This window comes from Dendrobates tinctorius, unplaced genomic scaffold, assembly GCF_039654945.1.
Source record: "Dendrobates tinctorius isolate UK_male_01 unplaced genomic scaffold, ASM3965494v1 ptg000211l, whole genome shotgun sequence".
Classification (NCBI taxonomy): Eukaryota; Metazoa; Chordata; class Amphibia; order Anura; family Dendrobatidae; genus Dendrobates; species Dendrobates tinctorius.
The window spans coordinates 5,226,235-5,244,736 of record NW_027361878.1 but is presented as its reverse complement, the minus strand read 5'-3'; the positions used below and the strand labels follow the sequence as shown (position 1 = coordinate 5,244,736).

General features: G+C 45.2%; 1 protein-coding gene across 1 annotated transcript in view; it reads left to right on the top strand.

Moving 5' to 3' along the window:
• LOC141058204 (intestinal mucin-like protein) overlaps positions 1-18,502 on the top strand; it is a 219,251-nt gene that overhangs the window by 177,735 nt on the left and 23,014 nt on the right. The window contains exons 12-15 of the mRNA XM_073554351.1: positions 3,870-4,050; positions 4,162-4,266; positions 15,222-15,262; positions 16,053-16,172. Of these exons, the coding sequence (XP_073410452.1) occupies positions 3,870-4,050; positions 4,162-4,266; positions 15,222-15,262; positions 16,053-16,172 (447 nt within the window). The remainder of the gene's footprint in view (positions 1-3,869; positions 4,051-4,161; positions 4,267-15,221; positions 15,263-16,052; positions 16,173-18,502) is intronic.

Genomic DNA, 18,502 nt, shown 5'->3' with positions numbered 1-18,502 from the left:
GGTCACACCGCCGTTGTGCCCTGCGATTGGTGCGATCAATACGATTGGTGATCGCGCCAATCCGGGGGCTTTTAGCCAGTGCCTAGTGTTGCCAGGCACCGACCTTGGATCGAGTACATTGGTATTCCCATCCTAGCCTGAGACATCATTGTTTCAGCCAATTTGATTGGCTGAAACAATGAGAGAGGCTGCGATTGGCTGTTCAGAATTGAAGAGCCAATCACAGCGCTCTGGAGGCCGGGGGGCGGGATCAGAGCCCGGGAGTCCAACACCATCTTCCCTAAGGTAAGATGGTGTCGGAATTTTAATGTGATCACCGCGACTTACAGTAAGTCGCGGTATTGCATTAAAGGGCATGATGTACTATCCCATCCATCAGGGCTGCCACTAGGAATTTCAGGGCCCCATACTGGCAAAATTTTCAGGGCCCCCTTGAGACTCCGCCCAGGCTCCACCCCTCAAACTGTCCACAGTCCCACCGCTCTCTCTTGGAAAAACTCCACTTCTCACCTATCACACATTAACAGTTCCCATCACCAGATCACACACATAGCCGGTAGCTTTTGCATTGGACAAAAGATTTTTTTAAGCCGCCACCATAACAGGGTAGACACTTTTGGCCGGGCTCTACTCTACTGTAACCTATTAAATATTTGTTAAAATATGCAATACACTTTAGGTATATTTTTATTTAATTTTCAATTTTCAAAATGACCAATAATATCACATACAAGGAACAAATACCGCCACACCATGACCAGACCACATATTACCACCACATAGTGACTGAATAATATCACATACAAGGAACAAATACCACCACACCATGCCCAGACCCCATATTATCACCACATGGTGACTGAATACTACAATACTAATCATTAATAAAAAACATAATACTGTCACCATAAGTGCCATTATACACAGGAGATCTGTATTTAGTATGCAGTGTCTGTGTACAGGTAATATATTGATCAATGACATTATACACAGGAGCTCTGTATATAATGTACAGGTAACACAGTGATCACTGGTGACATACACAGGACCTCTGTATATAGTTTATAAAGCATAGTGTCAGTGTATAGGTAACACACTATCTCACCAGTGATGTCTCTAGGTGAAGTCCTTCATCCTTGCTTTTCATTCATCCAGCACAGATCGCCATCACGACTTCCAGCCAGGACTCGTCTCTGCAGGAAATAACACCGTTATCTAGAGCTCCGCTTGCAGAACACATTACTTACTTTTTCCCAACTTCTACATTACACCACATGAAGAAAAAAAGGCGACATAGTGTCGCTCTGCACAGTAACAGGACCCCCCCCCCATTTAAACCAGTATCCTCAAAAAATTAAATACATCACTGCAGTAATAATATCCCTTAATTAGCCCCTATGGTAATAATATCCCCCTTCCTGAACCCGTGTGTCTCATTCCTGGCTTTAGCTATATGTTCTCCCATCCCGCCCTCATGAGTGTCCATTCTTCCCCATATGATCTCCATTGTATCCATCCTGCCCCATGATCCTGTGCGATTTGTCTCCAATCATGCCCGTATCTCCATTCTGCCCTCATGTCCAGCATTCTGCCCCAGTCTCCAGCATTCTGCCCCACGTCCAGCATTCTGCCCCACGTCCAGCATTCTGCCCCATGTTCAGCATTCTGCCCCATGTTCAGCATTCTACCCTAGTCCAGCATTCTGCCCCATGTTCAGCATTCTGCCCCAGTCCAGCATTCTGCCCCATGTTCAGCATTCTGCCCCAGTCCAGCATTCTGCACTATATCCAGCATTCTGCCCCAGTCCAGCATTCTGCCCCATATTCAGCATTCTGCCCCAGTCCAGCATTCTGCCCCAGTCCAGCATTCTGCCCCATGTTCAGCATTCTGCCCCTTATCCAGCATTCTGCCCCATATCCAGCATTCTGCCCCATGGCCAGCATTCTGCCCCATGTTCAGCTTTCTGCCCCATGTTCAGCATTCTGCCCCATTTCAGCATTCTGCCCCAGTCCAGCATTCTGCCTCATGTTCAGCATTCTGCCCCAGCCCAGCATTCTGCCCCATGTTCAGCATTCTGCCCCAGTCTAGCATTCTGCCCCATATTCAGCATTCAGCCCCAGTCCAGCATTCTGCCCCATGTTCAGCATTCTGCCCCATGTTCAGCATTCTGCCCCATGTTCAGCATTCTGCCCCAGTCCAGCATTTTGCCTCATGTTCAGCATTCTGCCCCAGCCCAGCATTCTGCCCCATGTTCAGCATTCTGCCCCATATCCAGCATTCTGCCCCATATCCAGCATTCTGCTCCAGTCCAGCATTCTGCCCCATATCCAGCATTCTGCCCCAGTCCAGCATTCTTCCCCATATCCAGCATTCTGCCCCAGCCCAGCATTCTGCCCCATGTTCAGCATTCTGCCCCAGTCCAGCATTCTGCCCCATATCCAGCATTCTGCCCCAGTCCAGCATTCTGCCCCAGTCCAGCATTCTGCCCCATGTTCAGCATTCTGCCCCATGTTCAGCATTCTTCCTCATATCCAGCATTCTGCCCCAGTCCAGCATTCTGCCCCATGTTCAGCATTCTGCCCCAGTCCAGCATTCTTCCTCATATCCAGCATTCTGCCCCAGTCCAGCATTCTGCCCCATGTTCAGCATTCTGCCCCATGTTCAGCATTCTGCCCCATGTCCAGCATTCTGCCCCATGTCCAGCATTCTGCCCCATATCCAGCATTCTGCCCCATATCCAGCATTCTGCCCCATATCCAGCATTCTGCCCCAGTCCAGCATTCTGCCCCATGTTCAGCATTCTGCCCCATGTTCAGCATTCTGCCCCAGTCCAGCATTCTGCCCCATATCCAGCATTCTGCCCCATATCCAGCATTCTGCCCCATATCCAGCATTCTGCCCCATGTTCAGCATTTTGCCCCAGCCCAGCATTCTGCCCCATGTTCAGCTTTCTGCCCCATGTTCAGCATTCTGCCCCATGTCCAGCATTCTGCCCCAGTCCAGCATTCTGCCCCATGTTCAGAATTCTGCCCCATATACAGCATTCTGCCCCATATCCAGCATTCTGCCCCATGTTCAGCATTCTGCCCCAGTCTAGCATTCTGCCCCATGTTCAGCATTCTGCCCCCTGTTCAGCATTCTGCCCCCGGGCCCCCCGGATCGTCGCTGTAAAAAAACAAACAATCAATTTCTTCTTACCTGGCCCACGCTCCAACGGTGGGCGAAGCTCCATCCCTCCACGCTGCAGCACGCTCTAGCCGGCAACTGACTCTGACGTCAGACGCCGGCGAGGTGTGCGCTGCGGCTGACGTCAGCTGCCAGCCTCCGATTGGCTGGCGGCCTGCCAGCCAATCGGAGGCTGGCAGCTGACGCAGTGGCGGCTGTTAACTATTGACGTGTGGGCCGCCGGGCCTGCATGTCAATAGCGCTTAGCTGCTCCCGCAGCACCGAGGGCCCAGTTTACCTGTCGGTATGGGTCCGGTGAGCAGAGGGGACCGGGTCCGATGCCGGCCACCTCTGCCCACGGAGCCCCATACGCCAGTCAGGGCAGTAATGCCCTGATGGCGGCCCTGCCGTCCATGGTCATATAGGCCCGGGTACCGTGGACGGGATAGTACGTCAGATGTCAGAAAGGGGTTAAAGAATGTTTTACCTCAAAGAAAGAATCATCTGTGCCCCCATACTGTCTTGTCTGTATACTCTCTTATGCTTCACTGCCCAGGAGATGTGGTATGATCAGACCATGTCCTTACTCGGCTTTGTTGGCTCACCCAGGCTCTACTGTGTATTTTTATGGTTCTTCTTACTTTGTTAACTACAGAAGTGAAATTTGATTATGTTACCTTTTGATTAATGTTGTATCCTTATAGTTTGGGGAAGAGTTTGAGTTTGATTGCCAGGATTGCGTTTGCCGGAAAGGTGGTAGTGGAGTCACTTGTGAACAGCATAAATGTAAGCTATTGTTGAAAGACCTGACATGTGAGCTGGATGGTTTCCAACCTGTGATCCTGATCAGCCCCACTGATAGCTGCTGCAACGAGACTGTGTGCAGTAAGTGCATGCTAGAACTTCATGGTGTCGCTATAAAGAGCGAACTATAGCAAATCAAATAATATAAGGGATTAACATAGGACTAACTGTCATCTGCTTCTTTCCATTTAGAGTGCGACACTAAATTTTGCTCAACCAAATCACCTAACTGTGACCTCGGCTATGAAATTGTTGGGAGCATTCCAGATGGACACTGCTGTCCTGTGTATACATGTGGTACGTGATCTTATCTTATAATTCCATGGATTTCTTATTTGGAAACGTAAAGAAATAATTTGATTTGCAGATTAGAATAAATTGCCTAAGGCCAAATAGTTTTGTGATCTCAAGGAAATATAACCTTATTTCATGCGATACATGTCACGCTCGCGCCTTGGCTGAATGGCGCGAGCCGGGGGTTGTGGCCCCACTGTGCCACAGACCAGACTACCCTGGAAGGGGCGTGACTGCGACAGCTACCTTGGTCTTCACTGGAGCCTCTGATGGTGAGGTCAGGCTTGTGCGGCAGGTAGCTGCCAGGTGCCACTCCAGGGTGGTGTCTGGCTGTGGCTGCTGATCCCACTCGGGAACAGGACACCTGGACAGGTGCGAGTGACAAGCAGGCTGAGACACTGGGCAAGCAGGCACGGCTTGGTACACTGGCAGGCAGGCACGGCTTGGAGGCACGGGTTGGAGACACGGCTTGGAGACACTGAGCAAGCGGGCACGGCTTGGAGACACTGGGCAAGCGGGCACGGCTTGGAGACACTGGGCAAGCGGGCACGGCTTGGAGACACTGGGCAAGCGGGCACGGCTTGGAGACACTGGGCAAGCAGGAGTGGTATATGAGAGAACAGGTTTGGACCTGTTCACACAGGAGAAGCAGGTATGGCTATAGGCAGGAAGGTGTGGTATATGAGAGAACAGGTTTGGACCTGTTCACACAGGAGATGCAGGTATGGATATAGGCAGGAAGGTGTGGTATATGAGAGAACAGGTTTGGACCTGTTCACACAGGAGATGCAGGTATGGATATAGGCAGGAAGGTGTGGTATATGAGAGAACAGGTTTGGACCTGTTCACACAGGAGATGCAGGTAGGCAGAGCCGCAGGAGTGCGGAGCAGGCAGAGCCGCAGGAGTGCGGAGCAGGCAGAGCCGCAGGAGTGCGGAACACAGATAAAGCTGCGAGGGTGCAGATGCACACACAGGGAGGACACAAGGAAAGACACGGCAGAGAAGGAACCACAAACAAGGAGACTGACAGACAGAGGTAAGACTGAGTTCAGACAGAGACACAGGGACAAAGACACAAGGACCAGGATATTCTGCCTCCTGGCAGGCAGACAGAGTACGGACAAGGTACAGGGAACAAGACTCGAAGGGCCAGGATATTCTGCCTCCTGGCAGGCGGACAAGGTACAAAGCGAGACAGAGTATTCCTACAGAGAAGGAGAAACACAGAACAGGGCCTGGCTAGTTCAGCAGCAAGGAGCTAACTGAGTTTAGACATTGCACAGGCAATGTTTCAGTGGGAGTGGTGAAACTAAATAGTCAAGGGCTCCAGGTGATTGGTCAGGGACAGATTACCCAGGTGCACCCAGACTGCATAAGAACCAGAGAGTTCAGGCGCCGCCCCCTATACACACAGTCAGGAAACATGGAGAGCAAGCAGGAAAACAAGAGGCATAGCACATGGAGCTCAGGGCTGGCAACAGACAGATTTCACAGCATGGCTTGAAGCAGAAAGTAAGTTGGTGTGCGGGGGATGGGAGGCCATGCAGTGCCGCCAGCAAGGTTGTTACAATACGGTTAGTGTGATATGATGTGGCTACAAACACAGACTTTGTCTACAATTGTAAACATGATCTGTTTGAAAGTCTAAAGGGCCTTTTACACATAGCGATATCGCTAAAGCGTCACCGATTTTGTGACGCAGCAGCGATATCGCAACATGTGACACTCACCTCCGACCGGCCCCCCCGCTGGATATCGCTGATCGTGCGAGATCGTCCTGGTCCATTTCTCGTCGTCGACTTCCTGCTGGCATCCCGCTGGCGCCGATGAGCAAGCCATGGACACGGGCGGAAGATGTCATCATCCCTGCTGTCTGACAGGTAAGTGACGACCGCCGACCGCTGCTGCATGGCTGGTGAGATCTGCTTGTTTGGCAGCTCACTAGCGACCATTTAGCAATGCACCAGCGATCCTGACCAGGTCATATCGTGGTCGGGATCGCTGCTGCATCGCTAAATGTAACAGGACCTTAACTGTCACAACTCAGCTGTCGGGACCCAGGACTAGTAGCTCTTTCCCTGTTCCTAACACTAGGGGGCGCTCTAGCTTGCCCCATTTCCCTGGATACTTCTGAAGGTGAAGAATGCTGGGTCTGCCACCCTTACCTTATCTCCTTCAATCAGCCCTCCATCTGTTCTCTTCCCCACCAAAGGAAGGTGGGAGCTGCCATGCACCACAGCAGACAAACAAGGCAACACGTACAAGGGGTAACTGAAAATACCAGGCATACAAATATTCACTCACATATACAAAGTAATGCACCGGGGAGTGTAGGATGGGGAAAAAACAATATAAGAGGGAAGGAAATTATCACACTTACAAACCCACGCAATAGTCACAGATAGGTCCTCTAAGCTCCTCTAAACTCCTTATATAAGCACCAAAAACATCTCTCCTCCACGCCATGCAGCATAAGCTAGCTCTGACATGGGTTTGAATCAGGACTTATATTATAAAAGGTATAGGAGTGGCTAACCGATATAGAAATAGAAAGAAATAAAGACCATTTAAAAAGAAGATGAAATGCTTCTTTTCAGCGCAGGAGTAGGAGCAATCAGACGCTGCGGTCTTCTGGCTCCTCTCTGTTGCGGTAACCTCATGAGTAGAGTTGAGCGATACCGTCCGATACTTCAAAGTATCGTATCGGATGGTATCGGCCGATCTTTAAAAAAAGTATCGGTATCGCCGATTCCGATACCGGAAGTCCCATTCAAGTCTATGGGACTTCCGGTATCGGAATAAGAAAAACCCTTTCCTGCCCTTGTACAGCCTCTCTGGGGTCTGTACGGGCCTTTCGGGGGGCTGTGCCGGCCTGCCAGGGGGTCTGTGCAGGCTCCGGTGGTCTGTGCCGGCCTGCCGGTGGTCTGTGCAGGCTCCGGGGGGCTGTGCCGGCCTGCCGGGGGGCTGTGCCGGCCTGCCGGGGGGCTGTGCAGGCTCCGGGGGGCTGTGCCGGCCTGCCGGGGGGCTGTGCAGGCTCCGGGGGGCTGTGCCGGCCTGCCGGGGGGCTGTGCCGGCCTGCCGGGGGGCTGTGCAGGCTCCGGGGGGTCTGTGCAGGCATCGTCCGATGGGACTACAAGTCCCATCGGGCGATGCCTGCTACCATGACAGTGATTGACACATTAGCCAATGATGGGACAGTAGTAGTCCCATCATCCGGCTAATGTGTTAAATGTTAAAAAAAAAAAAAAAAAAAAAAAAAAATACTACATACATACTACATGCTACATACATACTACATATATACTACATACATGCTACATACATACTGCATGCTACATACATACTACATACATACTACATACATACTACATGCATGCTACATACATACTACATATATACTACATGCATGCTACATACATACTACATGCTACATACATACTACATATATACTACATACATACTACATACATGCTACATACATACTGCATGCTACATACATACTACATACATACTACATACATACTACATGCATGCTACATACATACTACATGCATGCTACGTACATACTACATGCATGCTACATGCATGCTACATACATACTACATGCTACATACATACCACATACATACTACATACATACTACATACTACATATATACTACATGCATGCTACATACATACTACATGCTACATACATACCACATACATACTACATACATACTACATGCTACATACATACTACATATATACTACATGCATGCTACATACATACTACATGCTACATACATACCACATACATACTACATACATACTACATACATACTACATGCTACATACATACTACATATATACTACATACATGCTACATACATACCACATACATACTACATACATGCTACATATATACTACATGCATGCTACATACATACTACATATATACTACATGCATGCTACATACATACTACATGCTACATGCATGCTACATACATACTACATACATACTACATGCTACATACATACCACATATATACTACATACATACAATACATTCATACAATACATACATAGACATACAGTACATATAACATAGAGTAACATACTTACCAATACTTGTCACATTGTTCCCCGAAGCCATTGTCTTTTCCGGAATAAATATTAACATAACAAACCACAAAAATACTCACCCACGATCCGAAGCAGTCCTCGAGTGTGTCCCACGACGATCTTGGGTAGAGAACTGCAGCATCAGCTGTTGCTGCCGTTCTCTACGGGCTGCAGGAATCCAATGACGGAAGGTAGGTATCCTTCCGCACTGTATTCCTCCGCCACTTAAAAAAAAAAAAAGTCCCTAGTCTCACTTTATGCCATTGCTGTGTGGGAAATTCCCACGCAGCAATGGCATAAAGTGAGACTAGGGACTTTTTTTTTTAAGTGGCGGAGGAATACAGTGCGGAAGGATACCTACCTTCCGTCATTGGATTCCTGCAGCCCGTAGAGAACGGCAGCATCATCTGATGCTGCAGTTCTCTACCCAAGATCGTCGTGGGACACACTCGTGGACTGCTTCGGATCGTGGGTGAGTATTTTTGTGGTTTGTTATGTTAATATTTATTCTGGAAAAGACAATGGCTTCGGGGAACAATGTGACAAGTATTGGTAAGTATGTTACTCTATGTTATATGTACTGTATGTCTATGTATGTATTGTATGAATGTATTGTATGTATGTAGTATATATGTGGTATGTATGTAGCATGTAGTATGTATGTAGTATGTATGTAGCATGCATGTAGCATGTAGTATGTATGTAGCATGCATGTAGTATATATGTAGTATGTATGTAGCATGCATGTAGTATATATGTAGCATGTATGTAGTATGTATGTGGTATGTATGTAGCATGTAGTATGTATGTAGCATGTATGTAGTATATATGTAGTATGTATGTAGCATGTAGTATGTATGTAGTATGTATGTAGTATGTATGTGGTATGTATGTAGCATGTAGTATGTATGTAGCATGCATGTAGTATATATGTAGCATGTAGTATGTATGTAGTATGTATGTAGTATGTATGTGGTATGTATGTAGCATGTAGTATGTATGTAGCATGCATGTAGTATATATGTAGTATGTAGTATGTATGTAGTATGTATGTGGTATGTATGTAGCATGTAGTATGTATGTAGCATGCATGTAGCATGCATGTAGTATGTATGTAGCATGCATGTAGTATGTATGTAGCATGCATGTAGTATGTATGTAGTATGTATGTAGTATGTATGTAGCATGCAGTATGTATGTAGCATGTATGTAGTATGTATGTAGTATATATGTAGTATGTATGTAGCATGTAGTATGTATGTAGCATGCATGTAGTATATATGTAGTATGTATGTAGCATGCATGTAGTATGTATGTAGTATGTATGTAGCATGCAGTATGTATGTAGCATGTATGTAGTATATATGCAGTATGTATGTAGCATGCATGTAGTATGTATGTAGCATGTAGTATGTATGTAGCATGCATGTAGTATGTATGTAGCATGTATGTAGTATGTATGTAGTATATATGTAGTATGTATGTAGCATGTAGTATGTATGTAGCATGCATGTAGTATGTATGTAGTATTTTTTTTTTTTTTTTAAACATTTAACACATTAGCCGGATGATGGGACTACTACTGTCCCATCATTGGCTAATGTGTCAATCACTGTCATGGTAGCAGGCATCGCCCGATGGGACTTGTAGTCCCATCGGACGATGCTTGCACAGACCCCCGGACATCAGCACAGCCCCCCGGCAGGCCGGTACAGACCCCCACAGGGTGCACAGACCACCGGCAGGCCGGCACAGCCCCCCGGCAGGCCGGTACAGACCCCGGGCAGTCCACACAGCCCCCCGGCAGGCCGGCACAGCCCCCCGGCAGGCCGGCAGAGACCCCCGGAAGGCCCGAAATGACGGCGCATCATGATGCGCACACACCGCGCATCATGATGACGTCAGGCCGTCAATCAACTGAACTTCCGATTCCGATGCCGAATTCCGATATTGAAAAAATATCGGAAGTCGGTATCGGAATTCCGATACAGCAAGTATCGGCCGATACCCGATACTTGCGGTATCGGAATGCTCAACACTACTCATGAGTCCAAAATTTCTGAATATTAAAATCTTTTGCATTGTTTAATAGTTTTTAAGGTTGAAGGTAGTCATAAGTATATCAAGATCAACCTATGATTTAACATGTTGATCCCTCCAATTGATTGAAAAGTGCTTATTGCATTGACTTCAGACAGCATTTATTTGATGCTACCCTTACATACAGTTCCTTGAAAAATATTCATACCCTGTGAACTTTTCCATATTTTTTTCCAAGTTATACCCACAAACAAATGTAGGTTATTGGGATTTTATGTGACATACCAACACAAAGTAGCAAATATTTGTGAAGCATGAAGGAAATGATACATGATTTTCTAATTATTTTAAAAATATAAATCTGAAAATTATGACATCTCTTTTGCAAAAGGCTCACCGACTTCAGTGAGTCATACATTTTCCAGTAGGATCAGATGCAAATTGTCTCTTCAAAGAGGAGAGGACTAGAACTCTAGTGCCACCTATTGGAAGTAGCAATCCTAAAATTCAATGTTGACCCTTTAATGAGCCTTGTTACATGACTTTGTGCTAGGCTGGCGGAACGCACCAAATAATAAAATAATAATGAGGTGCGTTCGCAGCCTGGGGTCCACCGTGCAGAGATGTTAAACTGCAGCTAAAGTGAACAATGGCAGAGTGGAGCTGTGAGCAAACACCGTAAACACACTGAGTTAAAATGTCACTCGGCGTGAACTGAGTGCGAAGTACCTGACTCTGTTGCTCCACAGAGCGGTACAACAACTGAGTGCACTAACAGCTATGCCCTGATAAACTTCACAGGTGCATAGAGGTTATGATGCTAGATGAGGTCCCTATAGCTATCCCCCTAGGGAGACTGGTGGTTGAACTCGCTCTGCTACACGGTTTGTGCTGAAGGCACATGCGACTTAGGACGCCCGGTGCAGATGCTGAGTCAAGCAGGGTTCCCACCCTACACTGCTTATCTAGACACACACTCGCTGTGCTAGTAACGGCACACGTGCACACAGGGTGGTAACATATCCACCAACACACCATACACATAAGAGTCTATACTAGCTCATGGCCGTGCGGCCATGCGGCTCTTTTATAGCAGCATCCTTCCGGGACCTTCCCAGTAGTGGACCGATCAGAGCAGGAACAGGACCTGCACATGTGACTTCCATCCTCCAATGAGAGGTCGTCCCACGGGCATGCTCAGTAGGCAAAATACAGGACTTAGTCCCTGGAGCGTCTGTTTGCTGCAGACTCAAGCATGGTGTTACAGCCGAGCCTGAAGGAGCAACCAGACCCCTAGCATTAGCCTGGGCAAGACGCCTGGACCGATGTCTTTGCTGAGCAGGGATCTCTGTGGCCGCAGACGAATGGGAGACCGCAGAGGACATGGCTTGAGATTCCCCCTGTGCAGTGGGGAAACTCGATGCCTAACACTTAGGATAAAAGCCAAACCAGAATCTCAATTTGATGACGCTGTGTTTTGGGGTACTGCCCCTTATCAGTGAAAAGTGTGAGATCTGGTTTGGCTGTGTGAGAGGCATCTGACCGATATTCAAGAAGTATTGTTTCTCCTTGTGGAGACTGACATGCTAGGCATGCTGAGATGAGGATATTTAAAGCCGCAATGCTCTGGGAAATATGCAAATTGTCTCTTCAGAGAGGAAGAGGACTAGAACTCTAGTGCCACTTACTGGAAGTAGCAATCCTAAAAGTCAATGTTTACCTTTTATCGAGCCTTGTTACATGACTTAGGATAAAAGCCAAACCTGAATCACAGTTTGCAGACACTGTTTCGGTGTAGCCTAAGTCATGTAACAAGGCTCGTTAAAGGATCGACATTGACTTATAGGATTGCTACTCCCAATAGGTGGCACTAGAATTCTAGTCCTCTTCCTCTCTGTAGAGACTATTTGCATATTTGCCAAAGGAGCATTGCGGCTTTAAGCCTCCTCATCTCGGCATGCTTAGCATGTCAATCTCCGCAAGGAGAAACAATACTTCTTGGATACCAAGAACAATTGGTAGCAAGATGCGCTGGAAAACTTAGTCAACCGCATGTTCACAATGAATGTACTGGTGACCACCATCAAGATTCCAGAACATCATGAGACAGTGCAGGACACACTGTATATATGTATATATACCAACACCAAAGAGAACCAGTGTAACAAGTCCAATATAAAAATAAAATCACAATCTTTATTGTAAACAGATGAGGCACAATACAGCTAAAAGGTGACACTACAAGAATGGCAATGTATAGTGGGCCACAAATGTATAAATGGTATGTATATAGGTAAAGAAACACATAGGTATTATGAACACCAGTGTTGAAAAGGCAAGGATACTATATAAAAGGCCATCAAAATGAAGGGAAAAATCCCTGGCTAACCATTCAAGAGTGAAAGTATTGCCTAAACATAGGTGGTAGAATTACATACCTATAAAGAAGTGTAGCACAGTATACACAGCTGTGCCCCAACGCGCGTTTCGGAAAAGTTCCTTCCTCAGGGGGCGTGTGTAAGGGCCGTTTTTAGTTCAATATATAGTGTATTGATAGAGACCATTAGTGGCGCCCGGTGTGTATGAGACCATCCCCCAACTAGTCCTGTAAATACAAGTCAGACTGTCAGATTTGTGACAACATTCAGTTCCAGATCTGATGCTGTACGTCAGGCACTAAAGAAAGCATGGCCTATTCTACGGATAGATCCTATCATTAAGAATTTTTTGACAGATCAGCCAGCTATGTCGTTCCGACGTGCCAAAAATCTTAGAGATCATTTGGTTAACAGCCACCATTCTGCAGATAAGCCGACTACATTTTTGAACATGTTTACCCCTAGGGTTGGGTGTGTCCCATGTGGGGGTTGCGTGGCATGTCCCAATATACTATGTAGCAGTTCTTTTTCCAATTCCAGTGGTTCCAAAACCTATTCTATTCGCCAACGCATTACTTGTACCACAAGGTATGTCATCTATTATGCTACCTGCCCTTGTGATTTGATATACGTTGGTCTCACTACGCGTCAATTTAAGGTGACGGTTAGGGAACATGTGCTGGGGATCCTGGCAGCATGCACACATAAGGACTCTTCCACTTTAAAGACCATTCCACGCCACTTCAAGGATCATCACGCTTGTGATGCTACCCAGTTTAAAGTTAGGGGCATTGATGCCCTAAACATTGATATTAGGGGTGGTAATCTATCCAAGCGACTTGGTCAGCTTGAATCTAAATGGATATGGCAACTTAAGACAGTCCATCCACATGGACTTAATGAATGCCTTTCCTTTGTTCCTTTTTTATAATCCTTTGTCCATTTTTGTACCTATGTGACACTTTTTAGTGTGTGTTTTTTAACTATTTTTTGTTTTCATTCTAGTGACCTTTGCTTCTATTCTGGCCGACGTCTGTTCAATTTTGTGATGGACCTGTTAGATACCTACCCTTGGTTATTCCCCAAGTCCACTTTCCGAATTTTGAAGCCCTGTTCTGTGGTTCGTTGTCCTTTGGCGTATTCAAATATACCTATGGACATTATTCTCAAGTCCCTTTCATTACCTGGATTAACAAATATATTTGATAGTGATAATATGTACACTTTATTCTTGACATATGCTGTACTATACCGTATTATTTTTGTCTTCTTTAGAGTATATAATGTGCTTGTACTGTTATTTCTATTTATATACTCATTCAATACCTATTGGTAAAAAAGGATTATGAATTTAATGTGCCCTTATTATTGTTCCACTAATGTGACTTTATATGATACCTGTCATTTATCACTATCATTGTTATATTTTTCAGGGCTTTAATACCTGATTATGATGTTTTTGTTTCATATGCTTGTTATTTATTATGCTGTCTTATTTTCTGGGTTAGCCCCTGTGTAAATGACTGTCCCTGTTACATTGCGTTCTGCGCATGCGCGGCTTTGATATGCAGGATGTGGTTTTATATTTTTATTATTGTATTATCTTGTATTGCACTCTATATACAACCGCAATCGCATCTTAGATATCCGCTTTTTGATTACACTACCCTGCAAGGCGATGTATGATTTCCATATACCGCTGTTATTTATTTTTTGCACTGATATGCCCCTTTCCAAGATGGCCGCGGTTTCATCTATTCCAGTCTGCGCATGCGCGGGTCTAATTTCCGGATATTGTCACCGGTCTCCTCTTCCCTTCCGCCCACTGTCTGGCGTCTGACACCACGGGGCCCCGTTGTGTGCCAGCGTCAGCGGCGTTTGCCATGTCGGGATGGGGGGGATGGTCTCATACACACCGGGCGCCACTAATGGTCTCTATCAATACACTATATATTGAACTAAAAACGGCCCTTACACACGCCCCCTGAGGAAGGAACTTTTCCGAAACGCACGTTGGGGCACGGCTGTGTATACTGTGCTACACTTCTTTATAGGTATGTGATTCTACCACCTATGTTTAGGCAATACTTTCACTCTTGAATGGTTAGCCAGGGATTTTTCCCTTCATTTTGATGGCCTTTTATATAGTATCCTTGCCTTTTCAACACTGGTGTTCATAATACCTATGTGTTTCTTTACCTATATACATACCATTTATACATTTGTGGCCCACTATACATTGCCATTCTTGTAGTGTCACCTTTTAGCTGTATTGTGCCTCATCTGTTTACAATAAAGATTGTGATTTTATTTTTATATTGGACTTGTTACACTGGTTCTCTTTGGTGTTGGTGTTCTTGGATACCAGTAGGGTCAGCAAATCCAAATAGTTGTATACTAATTAAGAATAATTGATATATTTTTTCTGTTTTGCAGTCCGTAAGAATGTCTGTGTTCGTGGAAATGCAGAATATATGGTAATTTTTTTTTTTTGTTTTAAGTAGAGTTAAGTAAATTCTAAAGTGATTTGAGGATATCACAGACCTCTTTTTCCAAATCACCTATTTAGGAGTTTTATCAATTAGAAAGAGTGACTAAAAAATGACGTTACGCAGAAAGGAAGTTGATTTCATTGGGTACCATTCCATGCTTCATTTTGCCTGTGGTAGTCCTGAAAGGAATAGAACATTTACTGCCAGGTTTCCATGCAAATGCCAACAGAAGGGCAGGAGGGAAAGCTGGGGTGCACCCTCAGAACCATCTAAAGTTATCAAAATAAAGTAGTTACAGATGCAGCCGTGCTTTACACTCAACTATCAGCAACATATATGCGGCTCGTCAGCAGAAATTTAAATGGGATTTATTACTGTCTATTAGGTCCAAATTGCGTCTTCACAGAGGAAAAACATTAGAATTATTGAATGTAGCAATCCTAAAAGACAGTATCGACCCTATCAACCCTAAAATGAGCCTTGCCTCAAGACTTAGAACAAGAAGTTAAACCAGACAATCTATTTGCAGACATGTGTTTCATAATGTTTGCCCCTTATTAGCGCAATGCAAGGGATCTGATTTGGCTGAATTCCACATTTTTTTGGTCACTGCTCCCAAACCACACTATGGCCAAATTGGGCATGTAATATAAAATGGATATAATAATATGTACGGTAGGTCTTTGATCATTCCAAAATCTAATGTTGAGATTTTAGGGTACTGGACATTGTTTCCCACTTTTGATCTGAACATGATGACATTGTGTTTCCGCAGCCTGGAGCACCAGTGTTCTCTGACAAATGCCATGACTGTGTGTGTGCAGAAAGTGAAAGCAGTCCAACAGGACTAAAGATAACATGCACCCATGTACCATGTAATGTACAATGCCCTATGGTAAGTACAATCTATATATAGTATGCAATGTCGTGTGTTTAACATACACTGTATGGACAAAGTATTGGGACATCTACACATTACACAGGACTAGAGTTGAGCGATACCGTCCGATACTTCAAAGTATCGGATCGGAATGGATCGGCCGATCTTAAAAAAAAGTATCGGTATCGCCGATTCCGATACCGGAAGTCCCATTCAAGTCTATGGGACTTCCGGTATCGGAATAAGAAAAATCCTGTTTTTCCCTTGTACAGCCTCTCTGGGGTCTGTACGGGCCTTTCGGGGGGCTGTGCCGGCCTGCCAGGGGGTCTGTGCAGGCTCCGGTGGTCTGTGCCGGCCTGCCGGGGGGCTGTGCAGGCTCCGGGGGGCTGTGCCGGCCTGCCGGGGGGCTGTGCCGGCCTGCCGGGGGGGCTGTGCCGGCCTGCCGGGGGGCTGTGCAGGCTCCGGTGGTCTGTGCCGGCCTGCCGGGGGGCTGTGCAGGCTCCGGTAGTCTGTGCAGGCATCGTCCGATGGGACTACAAGTCCCATCGGGCGATGCCTGCTACCATGACAGTGATTGACACATTAGCCAATGATGGGACAGTAGTAGTCCCATCATCCGGCTAATGTGTTGCATGTAAAAAAAAAAAAAAAAAAAATTACATGCTACATACATGCTACATACATACAACATGCATACTACATACATGCTACATTCATACTACATACTACATACATGCTACATTCATACTACATATATACTACATGCAACATACATACTACATATATACTACATGCTACATACATACTACATATATACTACATACTGCATGCTACATACATACTACATGCTACATACATACCACATACATACTACATACATACTACATGCTACATATATACTACATATATACTACATGCATGCTACATACATACTGCATGCTACATGCATGCTACATACATACTACATACATACTACATGCTACATACATAACACATATATACTACATACATACTACATACAATACATTCATACAATACATACATAGACATACAGTACATATAACATAGAGTAACATACTTACCAATACTTGTCACATTGTTCCCCGAAGCCATTGTCTTTTACGGAATAAATATTAACATAACAAACCACAAAAATACTCACCCACGATCCGAAGCAGTCCACGAGTGTGTCCCACGACGATCTTGGGTAGAGAACTGCAGCATCAGCTGTTGCTGCCATTCTCTATGGGCTGCAGGAATCCAATGACGGAAGGTAGGTATCCTTCCGCACTGTATTCCTCCGCCACTTAAAAAAAAAGTCCCTAGTCTCACTTTATGCCATTGCTGCATGGGAATTTCCCACACAGCAATGGCATAAAGTGAGACTAGGGACTTTTTTTTTTTTAAGTGGCGGAGGAATACAGTGCGGAAGGATACCTACCTTCCGTCATTGGATTCCTGCAGCCCGTAGAGAACGGCAGCAACAGCTGATGCTGCAGTTCTCTACCCAAGATCGTCATGGGACACACTCGTGGACTGCTTCGGATCGTGGGTGAGTATTTTTGTGGTTTGTTATGTTAATATTTATTCCGTAAAAGACAATGGCTTCGGGGAACAATGTGACAAGTATTGGTAAGTATGTTACTCTATGTTATATGTACTGTATGTCTATGTATGTATTGTATGAATGTATTGTATGTAGTATGTATGTAGTATATATGTGGTATGTATGTAGCATGTAGTATGTATGTAGTATGTATGTAGCATGCATGTAGCATACAGTATGTATGTAGCATGCATGTAGTATATATGTAGTATGTATGTAGCATGTAGTATGTATGTAGTATGTATGTGGTATGTATGTAGCATGTAGTATGTATGTAGCATGCATGTAGTATGTATGTAGTATATATGTAGTATGTATGTAGCATGTAGTATGTATGTAGCATGCATGTAGTATATATGTAGTTATGTATGTATGTAGTATATATGTAGCATGTAGTATGTATGTAGTATATATGTGTTATGTATGTAGTATGTATGTGGTATGTATGTGGTATGTATGTGGTATGTATGTGGTATGTATGTAGTATGTATGTAGTATGTATGTAGTATGTATGTAGCATGTAGTATGTATGTAGCATGCATGTAGTATGTATGTAGCATGCATGTAGTATATATGTAGTATGTATGTATGTAGTATATATGTAGCATGTAGTGATGATGGGACTACTACTGTCCCATCATTGGCTAATGTGTCAATCACTGTCATGGTAGCAGGCATCGCCAGATGGGACTTGTAGTCCCATCGGACGATGCTTGCACAGACCCCCGGACATCAGCAC